General features: G+C 54.3%; 1 protein-coding gene across 4 annotated transcripts in view; it reads left to right on the top strand.

Annotated features, from left to right (window-relative positions):
- PRKN (parkin RBR E3 ubiquitin protein ligase) overlaps nucleotides 1-16,040 on the top strand; it is a 362,091-nt gene that overhangs the window by 194,500 nt on the left and 151,551 nt on the right. For all 4 annotated transcript variants that reach the window (XM_060205131.1, XM_060205132.1, XM_060205130.1 and 1 more), the window contains one exon: nucleotides 12,807-12,922. In XM_060205131.1, coding sequence (XP_060061114.1) covers nucleotides 12,807-12,922 — 116 coding nt within the window. The remainder of the gene's footprint in view (nucleotides 1-12,806; nucleotides 12,923-16,040) is intronic.

The raw sequence follows: 16,040 nt of genomic DNA, 5'->3' as shown, positions 1-16,040 counted from the left end.
CCTCAAGTCCTTCCCCTGCCTGGGCAGCACACACCTGTGTGAACACCTCAAGCGTTCAAGTCTTTGCCGTCTCGTCTCCCTTCCTGGTAGAGGGTAAGAGCAGAGGCTCCATTCTCCCCCCAGGTACAGTTTGGCCATGCTGCCAGTCCAGTGACTTCCCTGCTACAAAACCATCTTCTCTTCAGTGGGGCGTCCTCCCGACTCGACTCAGCGCCTGATGGGCAGGTAGCCATCTTTGCACAGACGCAGCAGCTGCTCCCATAAGCTCACGGCAGCCTGGCTCTGACTCTTGGAAAGGGTTTGCTTTTGCAGTTTTAAATCGCATCTTTAAGTTTCAGTGAGATCTCCTTACAATGAAGTTCTTACAGCATTCAAAATACTGTTGAAACCCTCCTGACGAAATGTAAACCTAGCCAGGCTTCCACTCCCAGGCAGTCAGCTGACATGGCGGTGATGACTAAGCGGGGCTGCTAAGAGGGTGGGTGGGAGGCTTCCCAGCTTAGTGGAGGGGAGGCCAGCATGGAGCAGAATCGTGCGCTGAGCTCCTTGACTTCAGAGCATGTCTCGCATGGAAAGGAGAGAGTAGAGGCCTACACATTGGTTTCTCGGCCGGAGGCGAAAGCTGCCTGAGATTCTTAAAATCGATGGATGTCAGGTTAAGTCTTTACAGTTTCTAGGGGCCAGTGGTGCAACTCCTTTCCCCAAAACATCACTCCACGGTGTAATTAATTGAATGGAACTCTAGGCAGGAAACTCTTTCTTTTTTATTTTTTATTGCCACAGGGTTATTGCTGGGGCTCGATGCCTGCACTATGAATCTACCACTCCCGGTGGCCATTTTTTCTTTTCTTCTTTCCTTTTCTTTTCTTTTCTATTCCATTTTATTGGACAGGACAGGGAGAAATTGGGAGGGGAGGGAGAGGTAGAGAGGAAGGGAAAGGAGAGATGCTCACAGACGTGCTTCACCCCTCCTGAAGCTCCTCTGAGTCCTTACGCTAAAGAAAGTCAGATGCTCCTCTGAGTCCTTGGAAAGACACAGCAGACACAAGTTCGAGCCCCCGCTCCCCACCTGCAGGGAGAATGCTTCAGGAGCAGTGAGGCAGGGCTGCAGGTGTCTCTGTGTCTCTCCCTCTCCCCTCTCAGTTCCTCTCTGCCTCTATCTAATAAAAATCTAAAAAAAAAAAAAAAAAGAAGAAGAAGAAGAAGAAAGAAAGAAAGTCCCTGTCATAGCCCCTGTCATAGCGAGCTTAAGGACAGAGTGAAGGGGAGAGGCCTCTTAAGGACAGAGTGAAGGGGAAAGGCCTCTTAAGATCTCCTCCGAGGAACATTCAGTGAATGTCTGGAGTAAGAAGTCCCAAAGGCCACACTCAGGTGATTTACAGTAAGATAAGCATATTTTAAAAAAGTATTTATTTTCCCTTTTGTTGCCCTTGTTGTTTTTCATTGTTGTTGTTATTGATGTCATCGTTGTTGGCTAGGACAGAGAGAAACAGAGAGAGGAGAGGAAGACAGAGAGGGGGAGAGAAAGACAGACACCTGCAGACCTGCTTCACCGCCTGTGCAGCAACCCCCCTGCAGGTGGGGAGCCGGGGGCTCGAGCTGGGATCCTTATGCCGATCCTTGCGCTTTGCACCACGTGCGCTTAATCCGCTGCGCGACCGCCCGGCTCCCGATAAGCAGATTTTTAAATGACTTTACTTTTCCCTAGTATAAATCACCATCTTTCAGTCAAGAGTCTCCACCTGGGCCAGCAAAATGCTCCCCTGGACAGTGTGTTGCCATCTTGGTGACCCAGGTTCCAGCCTGGCCCGCAGCCCCTGAAGGAAGGTCCACCCTGGGTCTCTCACTCTCTCCCTGTGTCTCTGCCTTCTTCGACTATAGATAAAGCAGTCTCTGGTGCGGGGTTGTGTCTGCGTGCAGGTGTGGGCGTCCCTGCATGGAACACACGTACCTGTGTGAGCGCTGAGGCTTTGGCACTGACTCTTCACAGGCCGGTCCTTAGAGTTTTGGTTAGAACCAAATTCATTGCGCACTCCTCTTTCTCTCGGCCCTACGTCACGGTCACTCCTGCAATTCAAACTGAGCCTAAGAAGTGACTTTCAGGAAGGGAACCTTTGCTTTCTCCCAGAGTCTCTGCCCCTCTCTGAAATATAAATGTGTCACCAAAGGAGCAGGTGGCTTTTGAGTGACATGCCACCAATGCTGCCAAGTGGCGGGGCGGCCCAGGCTCACCAGGCTGGAGGACGGACGGCCAGCTCAGAGTCTGACTAGAGAACAACCATGGGGTTTCCAGGGCATCCTGGCATGGCCACGTCACTCTGAAGAGAGACTTGGGTGGGACCCTTAGCTAGGTTGCCACCAGATCTCAGCCAAGCCCCGGATGGTTCTGCCAGCTGAGCAGGTGTGGCCATTGCCTGAAAAAGCTGAGCAGAGGAACCTGGCAGTGAACAGTTTCTGAGGTCAGATTCCCCAGTTTGGGGCACCCTGCCCTGCACGGCAAGGCGACGTTCTGGCCCTGACCCTGCACTCCAGGCCCCAGCTGCAGTGTGAGATCATCCCAGTGCCCTGGGAACAGTTTCTGAGGTCAGATCCTCCCAGTTTGGAGCACCCTGCCCTGCACGGCGAGGCGAGGCGACATTCTGGCCCTGACCCTGCACTCCAGGCCCCAGATTCCCTGGGACTGTCTCTCCAGCCTGGGGGCTCATGCTTCAGGAGCGACCAGTGAGGACGCCATCCCCCAGTGTGGAACCTGTTACAGAGAATAAACAATCATCTCGTTCTTCTCACACTATTCAAACGAGACTCTTCATTTTCTCTGATACGGGGCTGGCTGTTAGAACATAACCTTCCCTGCACAAGGCAGCAAAATGAAGATTTATAACCAATTTATATTTAATCTTTTGACAACATTCATTTAGCATTGCCAAATAACAGAAGCCTAGAAGCGTTTCATTTTAGAATCCCGGCACTGTGGAAATAATTACCAGCCTGCATGTCATTTTAATGGGTCTGGGAGAACCGTCCTCATTATATTGTCACCGAGATGAAGTTATTTTAGGGTCAGCTTATCGTGATTTTATTATTATTACTGTTTTTTGCAAGTTGAAAGACATCCTCCGGGCGTGGTGTTCGCTTCAAGTCTGGACGCTTTGCTCCCTCCATGTTTCCCCGCCATTTGTGATAGAACGAGCAGCAAGGGCTGGTCCCCACCTCACGTGTGTGAACGTCTAGGAGCTGGAGGAGAAGAACGGCTGCAGCACATGGCTGGCACGTTGAGGCCTGAGGTCATCACAGGCTTCTGCTAACGCTCTCCGACCTGAGGCTTCAAGGTCCCAGGTTCAATCCCCAGAACCACCATCAGCCAGAGCTGAGCAGGCCTCTGGTCTTGGTCTCCCTCTCCCTCCCTCTCTCTTTCTTTTTTTCTTTCTTCCTCTCTTTCTATATCCATCTCATTAAAATAGATTAAAAGAATTTTATTTATTTTTTAAATATTTCTTTATTCCCTTTTGTTGCCCTTGTTTTATTGTTATAGTTATTATTGTTGTTATTGTCGTTAGATAGGACAGAAAGAAATGGAGAGAGATGGGGAAGACAGAGAGGGGGAGAGAAAGACAGACACCTGCAGACCTGCTTCACCTCTTGTGAAGCGACTCCCCTGCAGGTGGGGAGCCAGGGGCTCGAACCGGGATCCTTACGCCAGTCCTTGCACTTTGTGCCACCTGCACTTAACCCACTGCACTACCGAAAAAAATAATTTTTTTCCCCTTTCGGTGCCCTTGTTGTAGTTATTGTTGTTGTTATTGATGTTGTCGTTGTTGGATAGGACAGAGAGAAATGGAGAGAGGAAGGGAAGACAGGAGGAGAGAAAGACAGACACCTGCAGACCTGCTTCACCGCTTGTGATGCGACTCCCCTGCAGGTGGGGAGCCGGGGGCTCGAACCGGGATCCTTATGCCGGTCCTTGTGCTTTGTGCCACCTGCACTTAACCCGCTGCGCTACCGCCTGACTCCCGATAAAAATAATTTTAACAAATCTTTTTGTCACCAGGCTTTGCACCCGCACCATCCTTCCACTCCTGGCAAACTTCTTTTAGCATAGGGTAAGAGAGGATGACAGTGCTTGGCAGGAGAAGAGACAGAAGAGACAGCAGCCAGAAAGCTTCTCCTGCAGTGTCTGGGGACTTGAACCTGCATCCTCAGGCCTGGCCAGATGAGTGCCCTCGCTACCAGGGAGCCACCTCCCATCTGTCTGCCTGTGTATCCGAGACCCAGATTGACGCCTGGCACTGCCCACCAGGGTGTGGTGGGTGTTCTGGTCTCTTCTCTGTCGCAGGATGAATGAATAGGTGGGACTTTCCAAAAGTCTGTGGGGCACGGAGGGCCACTCAGATGGGAGGGTGCACACCTTGCTGTGCACAGCCCAGGCTCAAGCCCCAGCCCCACAGCAGGGCGCTGCATCTCCGAGCCTCGTGGGTGTGCTGCCTCCGCCTCCCCTGTCCCCTGTCCTCTCTGCACCGCCATTGAAACAGCAAGAATAAGCCGCATCTGTGAGGTTGGCTGCAGGTATAGAATGCAATCTGCATTCTGCAGAATCTGAATAAAGTGTAGATTGTAAAATACTATGGAAAAGATCAATATATATATATATACCTCTCTCTCCCTCTTCCTCTCCCTGCCCTCCCTCTCTCAGTCTCTCTCTCTCTCTCTCCCTCTCTCTCTCTCTCTCTCCCTATAGATATATGTAGGTCAGAGAGCAGATGAGAGGGGAGGGGAAGACAGAGTGGGAGACAGTCACCTGCAGCCCTGCTTCACCACTCCTGAAGCTTCCCCCCACAGGTGGGCTTGAACCCAGGTCCATATGCACTGTAATGTGTGCCACCACCTAGCCTTTTATTTTATTTTTCATATTTTGGGTGTATTTAGATAGAAATTAAGAGGGTGGGAGAGACAGAGAGGGAGAGAGACAGAGACACCTGCAGCCCTGCTTCACCACTTGTGAAGCATTTCCCCTGCATGGGGGACCAGGGGCTTGAACCCGGGTCCTTGCTTGTGGTAACATGCCCTGCCTGGCCCCCTTGAATTCATCTTCTCCCCATCTCGGAGCTTGGGCTCTTTTCTGTGTTTGCTAAGCCGCCGGACGCAGGTGTGAGTCTGTGCTGCTCGCGCCGAGGTTGTCCCTCACAAGCACTGGACACCATATGGGAGGTGAGGCCGCTTTTCTTTTTGTTTAAGCCAGGCTCTTTAAAATATGTATTTATTTATTAGAGACAGAGAAATTGAAAGGGAAGGGGAGACAATCAGGGAGAGAGAGAGAGAGAGAGAGAGAGACCTGCTGCCCTGCTCCACCTTTCCTGAAGCTTCCCCCTTGCAGATGAGGAGTGGGAGCTCGAACCCGGCACAATGAAACGTGTGCACATGCAGCTGGCTGTGCCACTGCCTGGCTCTGAGGTGGAATTTTGACAGCCGTCGCCAGTCAGCATTACTGACAGATGGAGTCTCGACAGGCCACGGGCATTCTTCTGTTCCACCGAGACATGCCCACCACAGCCTCCCGGGCACTTGCTGTCACTGTGCTTTCTGATGTGTGACATCCTCACAGGGTGAGGTGGGTCTCATTGTTCTCTTTATTTGTGTTTCTCTGACAGCCGGTGACTCGGAGCATTTTCTCGTATGTCTCACGGCCTTGTGCATCTCTTCTCTGTTGAATATTCTGTCCATGTCCTCTCCCCATTTTGGATGGAGCCATTTGCTTTCTTGTTGCTGAGTTTGGTGAGCTCTTCATGGACTTTGGGTTGAATCACCCTCTTGTCAGATATGTGGCCTGGAAAGATCTCCTCCCATTCCACGAGGTCTCTTTGTTCGGCTGTGGGTTTCTTCTGCTGTGCAGAAAAGGATGTTTTCAGTGGCCTCAGCTGTGTGTCCTGAGGAGAGCTGAGGACTTGGTGTGTGTGTGTGTGTGGCCCTGACTCTCCCCCAGCAACTCGGGCTAGAGCAGTGCTCTCTCTGTGGACTGTTAATAAGTGCTTAAACCTTGCCATTTTATTTTTATATTTTTATTTGTATACAGAGGCAGAGAGAGGCCGTAGCATCAAAACTTCTTTTAATAATGTGACATCTGGCCTCAAACCTGGGCCGTTACATGGCAGAGCAGCACAGTGTCCAAGTGGGCTGTGTCCCCGGCCCTAATCCCGTCTCTCTACAAAGTGTCGGACATTGAGGACTTAGAGTTGAAGTCACATGATTCTAAGTGTATCTAAGAACCATCCAGCAAAGAAAAGTGTGTGTGGTAAGTGTATACTAAAGTTGTGCACACACACACATTCACACACACACTGACATTCGCACACACACTGACATTCACACACACACACTCACATTCACTCACACATTCACACATACACTCACATTCACAAACACTCATATTCCCACACACACTGACATTCACACACTCACATTCACACACACTCACAATCACACACACTCAGATTCACACACTCTCACATTCACACACACACACTTAGATTCACACACATGCTCACACATTCACATTCACACACACTCACAATCACACACACACTCAGATTCACACACATGATCACACATTCACATTCACACACACTCACAATCACACACACACTCACACACACTCACACACACACACTCACACACACACACTCACATTCACACACACATTCACACACATGCTCAGATTCACACACATGCTCACAAATTCACATTCACACACACTCACAATCACACACATACTCACAATCACACACACACTCACATTCACACACACACACATTCACACACACACTCACATTCACACACATGCTCAGATTCACACACATGCTCACACATTCACATTCACACACACACTCATAATCACACACACTCACACACACTCACATTCACACACACTCATAATCACACACACATTCACACACACTCACAATCACACATACACTCACACACACTCACATTCACACACACACTCAGATTCACACACACTCACATTCACACACACACACACTCACACACACACACACACTCACACACACATACATTCACACACACAGACATTCACATTCACACACACACACTCACATTCACACACATACTCACATTCACACACACACTCACATTCACACACACACATTCACACATTCAGATTCACACACATGCTCACACACACACTCACACACACTCATACACACACACACTCACACACACATACATTCACACACACAGACACATTCACACACACACATTCACACACTCAGATTCACACACATGCTCACACACACACTCACATACACACACTCACACACACACTCACACACTCACATTCACACTCACACATGGGCACGTTAAGACATAGCTGAGTCCTCATAATTGATGAGTTACAGCAAAGGACATAAGTTCCCACCGTCAGAATCTATTTTTCTAGTTTCAAAATCTTATGACAGGAAAAGAGGAGATTTTATAACGGTGACTGCAGGCTGCTTTGATCATTTGGGGGCAGGGAAGTGGGTGGCCACATGGGAGAGTCACTCAGGACACAGAAAAGGAATCAGAGACCCAGACAGAAGAGGCAAGATCTGTGTCACTGAGTGAGATAGACCCGTGTGCAGGTTTCCGGGGTCTCTCCAGTCTGCCTTTCCCTCAGCAGCTGAGAGTCCACCTGGAGGCCTGCACTAGGACAAAGACAACTGTCACCCTCCTCACCTCCTCTGGGATGGAGCCTGAAGGAGTCCTGTCAAGTGAGATCAGCCAGAAAGAGAAGGATGAGGACTGGATGGTCTCACTCATGGACAGAAGTGGAGAAATGAGAACAGAAGGGAAACACAGAGAGAACGTGGGCTGGGCGTGGTGTCTCGCCCCACAGTAGAGGGCTCTGGGTAGTGGGGGGGGCTTCCAGGTCCTGGTGCTGATGGTGGAGGGGCTCCAGGGCTGGGGGAGCATGTTTTGCAGAAAACTGAGAAATGTGACACATGCACCAACAACCTTATTTATTGTGAGCCATGAAGCCTTCAATAAAAAATCTTAAAGGGGCTGGGGGAGGGCGTCAGGCATACAGTGGGGCCTTGCTGGACGTCCCTGCCTTACCTCAGCTCTGTGCCGCTTCCCTGGTGAGGAAGCTGCCGCAGTCCCTGGGGGAAAGGCCGCGCGGAGCCAGCTGGCTTTCCTGGAGCTGAGCAGCTGCCCGCAGAGCCAAGAGCCTGGCCTTGCGCCTCCTTCCCGGAGGCCATTAATCGGGCTCAAGGCTGGCCCTGCGGTGGGCGGCGGTGACAGATGGGCTGTCATCCAGCAGCTGCACACAAGGCCTCGGGCCTGCGACATCCATCACCGAGGAACTTCTCAGGGTTTCCTGGAAGGCAGGCTGGCCGGGTGGACGGCACCCAGTCGCAGAGGACATGGGCGGCTGTGCTGATGGCCAAGGAAACAGAGGACCCAGGTCCCCGGGCTCAGAGATGCTCCCCCAGCCCTGCAGCCCTGCCCTCCATGCTCCCTCAGCCCTGCTCTCCATGCTCCCCCCAGCCCTGCCCTCCATGCTCCCTCAGCCCTGCTCTCCATGCTCCCCCCAGCCCTGCCCTCCCCTGCTCCCTCCAGCCCTGCAGCCCTGCAGACCTGCCCTCCATGCTCCCCAAGCCATGCTCTACAAGCTCCCCCAGACCTGCCCTCCCCTGCTTCCCAAGCCCTGCAGCCCTGCCCTCCATGCTCCCCCAGCCCTGCCCTCCATGCTCCCTCAGCCCTGCCCTCCATGCTCCCTCAGCCCTGCCCTCCATGCTCCCTGCAGCCCTGCCCTCCATGCTCCCTCAGCCCTGCCCTCCATGCTCCCTCAGCCCTGCCCTCCATGCCCCCTCAGCCCTGCCCTCCATGCTCCCCCAGCCCTGCCCTCCATGCTCCCCCAGCCCTGCCCTCCATGCTCCCTCAGCCCTGCCCTCCATGCTCCCCTCAGCCCTGCCCTCCATGCTCCCTCAGCCCTGCCCTCCATGCCCCCTCAGCCCTGCCCTCCATGCTCCCCCAGCCCTGCCCTCCATGCTCCCTCAGCCCTGCCCTCCGTGCTCCCCCAGCCCTGCCCTCCATGCTCCCCCAGCCCTGCCCTCCATGCTCCCCCAGCCCTGCCCTCCATGCTCCCTCAGCCCTGCCCTCCATGCTCCCTCAGCCCTGCCCTCCATGCTCCCCCAGCCCTTCCCTCCATGCTCCCTCAGCCCTGCCCTCCATGCTCCCCCAGCCCTTCCCTCCATGCTCCCCCAGCCCTTCCCTCCATGCTCCCTCAGCCCTGCCCTCCATGCTCCCTCAGCCCTGCCCTCCCCTGCTCTGTCCAGGAGCCCACAGACCCTGGGTGCCTCTGTGTCTCTCCCTGCAGCCCTCCCCCCTCAGCCCCTCTCCCCATGCCTCTGCTCTCTCCCGTTGAGAATCATGGAGCCTCTCCAGCAAGCTCTAAGTGCTGTGAAACTGGGTGTTTGTGGGTCTGGTCGAGATGCTGGTGGCCGCGACCCTGCACGCAGCTTGGTGCACAGAGATCGCCATGGCCCCTGAAGTTCTTTCTTCCTTTGTTTGTTTGTTGATTGGATGAAACCCAGAGGAATTGAGAGGGAAGGGGGAAGAGAGAGAGAGAGAGAGAGAGAGAGAGAGAGAGAGAGAGAGACTCCTGCAAACACTGTGTGAAACTCCCCCGCAGAGGGGGCCAGGGGCTTGAACCAAGGTCCCTGTGGTAACTCGTGCTCAACCAGGCGCCCCGCCTGGCCCTCTGACGCTGAACTTTGATCACAGCCACTCGCTCTCTTGGAGCCTCAGTCTCTCCCTCTGTAGCGATGAAGCTCATCTGTCCTGGGCGTGGGGCTTTGAGACAGGAGAGTAAAATGTAAGACATAAGGGCTGCCGACCCTAGATAGCCACTCGTGGAGAAATGGGTGTCCTTCTTAATGTGCTTATTAAATAGAGTCAGAAAGGAGATGTTGTTTGTAAGGTTTTTTGTATCTATATAGGGAATTAGTGGCTCACAGTAAATATAGTTGCTGGCCCATGTGTAAAATTTCTCACTTTTCTGCAAAACACTGGCCCCAACAAGCCCAGGTCCCCCTCCACCATCAGCACCAGGACCTGAAAGCCCTCCACCCACCCACCCAGAGTCCTTTGCTTTGGGGCAAGACACCAAACCCAGCTCACGTTCTGCTCTGTGTTTCCCCTTCTGTTCTCATTTCTCCACTTCTGTCCATGAGTGAGACCATCCCATCTTCATCCTCCTCTTTCTGGCTGATCTCACTTCCCAGGATTCCTCCAAGCTCCCTCCAAGGGGAGGTGAAGAAGGTGACTTCCTTATTCTTAATAGCCGATTGATTGTTTTTTATTGGGGAGATTAATGGCTCGTAGTCAAAAGTCCATATGTAAAATGTCTGTTTTCTGCAAAACACCTCCCAGCCTAGGTCCTCCTCCTCCGTCAGGCAGCAGGACCTGAAACCACCCCCCCTTCCCCAGGGGCCTTGACTTTGGCGCCTGGGACTTTTGACTTTCCTCTCACTGTTACTGTAACACAGGACCCATCTGCTTTACAGCTGTTATATACAAGAAACCTTGGGAGATGTTTTACGCAGTTATTAGATCTGCTGATCACAAGCTGGTATTTGTTTGAACTTAAGCATCTTTTGGATAAGGGCACCGACATCGAGAAGGGGTGTCAGAAGCGTCATAGTCCCTGTCAATGAAATGTGTCTCTGTATGGGGTTTCTGTCATGACTGCTCCAGGCTGAGCTTTTCAGAGAGAGATAGAGTCAAGGAAACAGGAAGACAGGGAGAGAGAGAAAGGTAGCAGAGCACACAGTGTAGGCCCTGCTTCCCCAGGCCGCTCGTGACAAAGAAGATGCAAGGTGCTTTGTCCAGGTGACCTGTCTCACCAGCCTGATATCCTCTCTCTCTCTCTCTCTCTCTCTCTCTCTCCAGAGTTATCTCTGGGGCTCGGGGCTGTCAGTACAAATCCACTGCTCCTGGCAGTCATTTATTGCATTTTATTAGATAGGACAGAGAGAAATTGAGAGAGGAGGGGGAGAGAGAGAGAGACTCGCAGACCTGCTTCTCCACTTGTGAAGCTTGCCCCCTGCAGGTGGGGAGCAGGGGCTTGAACCCGGGTCCTTGTGTGGGCCTTGCACTTAGCACTAGGTGCGCTTAACTGGGTGTGTCACCACCCAGCCCCTGGATTTTCTCTGTCAGACTGTAATGCTGAAGGGGAGGTCTGTATCTCTACAAGTCATGATTGTAAAAGAGGTTACCTGAATCTTTACTGTGTTCTGTCTCCCTCACCTGTGGCAGCAGTGACAGTGGACACATAAGCCTGTTTCAAGTCTCTGCAGAGACCCGCTGCAGACTAGAGAGACCCACGCAGGGCCGAGACTGTCGGACTCGCTCTGCTTTGTCCTGCCTCTGCACTGACTCCCTTCTGCGTGCGTCTGTGTGGAGCTGGCAAGCTGCAGTTTTCCACTCCAAATGGCAAACGCACAGTTGCTTCCCGATGACCTTGGCAGGCGGTCCTCGTGAGAGCTAGAGGCCTCATGTCACGGACTTTGGCATCACCCTCACACATCAAGCAGTGAGGCTGACGGTTAAAAGAATGACTTGGTCACTGTAGCTATCCGGAAGGCTGAGTGAGTTTATTTGTATAGTATATATGTATAACGTACAGATTTATTCCATTTTATTTGTAGTTGCTTTTGAATACACTCAGTTGGACTCAGTGTAGTAGGAAACCATTTGGAAAGAGTCTCCTGCCTGACAATCAGAGACACTGAGTCACCCCACTGGATTTTACCCTTGCCCGGCTTTCACTCTTGGAAATGCGTCACTCAGGTGGTGTCTGTCTGGGTGCAGAACGCTTAGAAGGCGGGGGCTGGCACTGTGGCTCCCAGGGTTTCTGCCTTGCGAGTGGCCGTGAGTAGTCAGAAACACGGCCAGCTAACCGTGACGGCACCATTCGTATCAAGGGAGATGGACTGGTTTCTCGCCGCAGACAAGACCTGAGAAGGGGGTAATGGGAGCCTTCCAAGCTGTGTGGAAGCATGAAGTAGGGTGCAGAAGCAGTAGCTTCTACTTGTCTAAAAGAAGCTGTTAGGCCAAAAAAATAATAATAATAAGTAAGTAAATAGATAAATAAAAGAAGAAAAGAGAAAGGAAGCGGCAGTAGGAGAAAGTAGATTTGTCCTTCCGGCTGGTCTGCAGAGGGCTTGGCCGGTTCTCTGGCTGTGGCGGCCCCCTTCCCCAGGAGGGCCGTGGGCCAGAAAACCCCCCCTTCCAGCCTGGAGTCCTTTGGGGTCCTGCTGCAAACACTTGCTCCCTGGGGAGCTTGGCCCTGGGTCTGCTCTCCATTCCCTGCACTGACGCCTCGCCCCCCTCTCCGCCTGGCCCTGGGTCTGCTCTCCATTCCCCGCACTGACGCCTCTCCCCATCTCTCCGCCTGGCCCTGGGTCTGCTCTCCATTCGGGTCCCAGCACTGATGCCTCGCCCAGACTCTCTGCCTGGCCCTGGGTCTGCTCTCCATTCCCCGCACTGACGCCTCGCCCCATCTCTCCGCCTGGCCCTGGGTCTGCTCTCCATTCGGGTCCCAGCACTGATGCCTCGCCCAGACTCTCTGCCTGGCCCTGGGTCTGCTCTCCATTCCCCGCACTGACGCCTCTCCCCATCTCTCAGCCTGGCCCTGGGTCTGTTCTCCATTCCCCGCACTGATGCCTCGCCCCCCTCTCCGCCTGGCCCTGGGTCTGCTCTCCATTCGGGTCCCTCACTGACGCCTCACCCTGTCTCTCTGCCCGCAGGGGGAGCCCACAGCAGCTTCTTTGTCTACTGCAAAGGGCCTTGCCGGTGTGTGCAGCCCGGGAAGCTCAGGGTGCAATGCGGCACCTGCCAGCAGGCCACACTCACCTTGGCCCAGGTAAGAGATGCGGCAGAGCAGGCGGCGCTGGGGGGGGGGGGGGGGGGGCGGTGCTGGGGGGGCGCGGCCTGTGCTCCCAGCTCTGCCCCTCGGGCCCCTACACTGAGCTAGCCGTCCTGTCCTCGGAAAAGAGTCGTTCTTCTCGGTGCTTGTGGAGGTGAAGGGCATCACAGGCCAGGTCCATTTCCAGCTGGTGAGAGAGAGTTCTCCAGACTGCTCTGCATGGGGCTCGGATCCACTGACGTGCCGGAGGGCCTTCGTCCCGCAGCCTCTCCAGCATCTGTTGCTGCTGTCGTTCTTGTGTGACATTGCCACACATCAGGCAGTGTGGTGTCTCCTTGTGTATGTTTGCACTTGGCTGACAGTCCGCGGCTCCGAGCATTTTCTTCATGTGTCTGTTTGCTCCTTGGACCTCTTCTGTGATGAATAGTCAGTCTTCCCCTCCTCTTGGATGGAGCTTGAAGGCAACCAGTGAAGTGAGATTGTCAGAAAGAGAAGGATGAAGAGGGGATGGTCTCACTCCTAGACAGAAGTGGAGAAGTAAGAACAGAAGGGGAAACGCGGAGCAGAACGAGGACTGGGTTTGAGATACGGCACCAAAGTGAAGGACTCTGGGGAGGGGAGGGACTTTCAGGTCCTGGTGCTGGTGGTGGAGGAGAGAGTTTTGCAGACACCTGTCGTGGGGAGATGATAAATGTCACCCACGAGCCAGATCTGTGCTGTAAACCACTGGCCTCGCTATGAAGAGATGAGGGCATCTCGGCTCTCGCTGGCCAGCCCGTCTCTCCCTGCTGCAGGCATTGGAGCAGTGAGGAGAGGTGGTCCCATCATCCAGGTGTGCTGAAAGGAAAGCACAGAGACTGTGTAGTGTCACCTTCTGCTTGGAGGGTGCTAGGGATTGAACCCAGGGCCTCACTCGCGAGACGTGCTCACCGCCACTGAGCTCTGTTCCCAGGCCATGGAGATTGAATTAATATCAAAGGAGGCTGGACTCTTGGGGGTTGTCTGTGAGGGGAGCCTTCTCAGAGGCTGGAGGTGTTTGTTACCCTGCGTCCACGGGGCCTTGACCACATCGCACGCTGGCTGAGGCAGGCCGCGTGGGAGCTCAGCCGCCGTGAGCTACGCCCCATAGAAGGTGACGGACAGGGTCGTATGACCAGCGGCCACTGTGGCCTCCGCCTGGCTCCGCACTCCACGAGCTGAATGGTCAGGGAGGCTCGGGGGTGAGTCTGCCGTGCCCCACGGACGCTATCTCAGGAGAGACCCTGGTAGCCAGGGAGTCGTTTCTCTGTGTGCTGAACAAGCGGCTGCCTTCACAGCCAAGGTAGGGGCTCAGGCTGTGGGCACAGGCTGGACTAGCCCTGCTCCCTGGCCCTCGGAGGACCGGCCTGCCAGGCCTGCACTGTCGTGGGCTAAAGGCAGGGCTGTAGAATCTGCTGAGGACAGGCGTGTGCAGGCGTGTGCAGGAATATAAGTGAGAGTCCACTCCCTGACAGCCGTGTGCAGGAGTGTAGGTGAGCGTCCACTCCCTGACAGCCGTCTGCAGGTGTATAGGTCAGCGTCCACTCCCCGACAGCCGTCTGCAGGAGTGTAGGTCAGCGTCCACTCCCCGACAGCCGTCTGCAGGTGTGTAGGTCAGTGTCCACTCCCTGACAGCTGTGTGCAGGAGTGTAGGTCAGCGTCCACTCCCTGACAGCCGTGTGCAGGAGTGTAGGTGAGCATCCACTCCCTGACAGCTGTGTGCAAGAATGTAGGTGAGCGTCCACTCCCCGACAGCCGTGTGCAGGAGTGTAGGTCAGCGTCCACTCCCTGACAGGCGTGTGCAGGAGTGTAGGTGAGTGTCCACTCCCTGACAGCTGTGTGCAGGAGTGTAGGTCAGCGTCCACTCCCCGACAGCCGTGTGCAGGAGTGTAAGTGAGTGTCCACTCCCTGACAGGCGTGTGCAGGAGTGTAGGTCAGCGTCCACTTCCCGACAGCCGTGTGCAGGAGTGTAAGTGAGTGTCCACTCCCTGACAGGCGTGTGCAGGAGTGTAGGTGAGCGTCCACTCCCTGACAGCTGTGTGCAGGAGTGTAGGTGAGCGTCCACTCCCTGACAGCTGTGTGCAGGAGTGTAGGTCAGCGTCCACTCCCCGACAGCCGTGTGCAGGAGTGTAAGTGAGTGTCCACTCCCTGACAGGCGTGTGCAGGAGTGTAGGTCAGCGTCCACTCCCCGACAGCCGTGTGCAGGAGTGTAGGTCAGCATCCACTTCCCGACAGCCGTGTGCAGGAGTATAAGTGAGTGTCCACTCCCTGACAGCCGTGTGCAGGAGTGTAGGTGAGCGTCCACTCCCTGACAGCCGTGTGCAGGAGTGTAGGTGTGGGTGTCCCCACCCCTGCAGGCCAGGCCCCAGAGCCAGCTGTGGGTGTCCCCACCCCTGCAGGCCAGGCCCCAGAGCCAGCTGTGGGTGTCCCCACCCCTGCAGGCCAGGCCCCAGAGCCAGCTGTGGGTGTCCCCACCCCTGCAGGCCAGGCCCCAGAGCCAGCTGTGGGTGTCCCCACCCCTGCAGGCCAGGCCCCAGAGCCAGCTGTGGGTGTCCTGAGTTACACCTCAGCGTCTCCTGCCGGCACCGAGTCCATTAGTCCTAAAATGAAGCAGAAACCAGGAGATTACTGTAGCCAGGAGCTCGGGGTGAATCTCCCCTCCCTGTAATCACTGTAATTACTTCATCTCAAAAAGAACTTTATCTTCGCCACTCTAATGAGCTGCTCTGCCAGGGGACAGCGCAGAGCCAGAGGTTTCTGATGAGAAATGGCGCCGTAAATAGAGTCCGACGTAAGGTGCCCAGGGTGATGGATTCCATCTGAAATTAGTTTATGGATTGGGGTACTCACGTGAGGAGACTGATTAAGACGCAGCATCTTCGCGATGGCCACTCCTAAACCGAGTGCCGGTCGTCCTGAGTCTCTCTCACCTGAGGGAGTGTTGGGAATCGCTCAGGTTTCCTCAGGAAGTGGGGGCCTCTGAGGACGGGCTCGGCTGCCAGGCAGCTCTGAGTCTGTGGGCTCGAGTGAAGCGTCACTGCAGATCGTTTGGTTTTCTTTCTAAAGATTTGTTTATGTCGTGAAAGAGGGAGGAGGG

Source organism: Erinaceus europaeus, chromosome 13 (assembly GCF_950295315.1).
Source record: "Erinaceus europaeus chromosome 13, mEriEur2.1, whole genome shotgun sequence".
NCBI classification, from domain to species: Eukaryota; Metazoa; Chordata; class Mammalia; order Eulipotyphla; family Erinaceidae; genus Erinaceus; species Erinaceus europaeus.
This window is presented reverse-complemented; position numbering and strand designations above follow the sequence as displayed.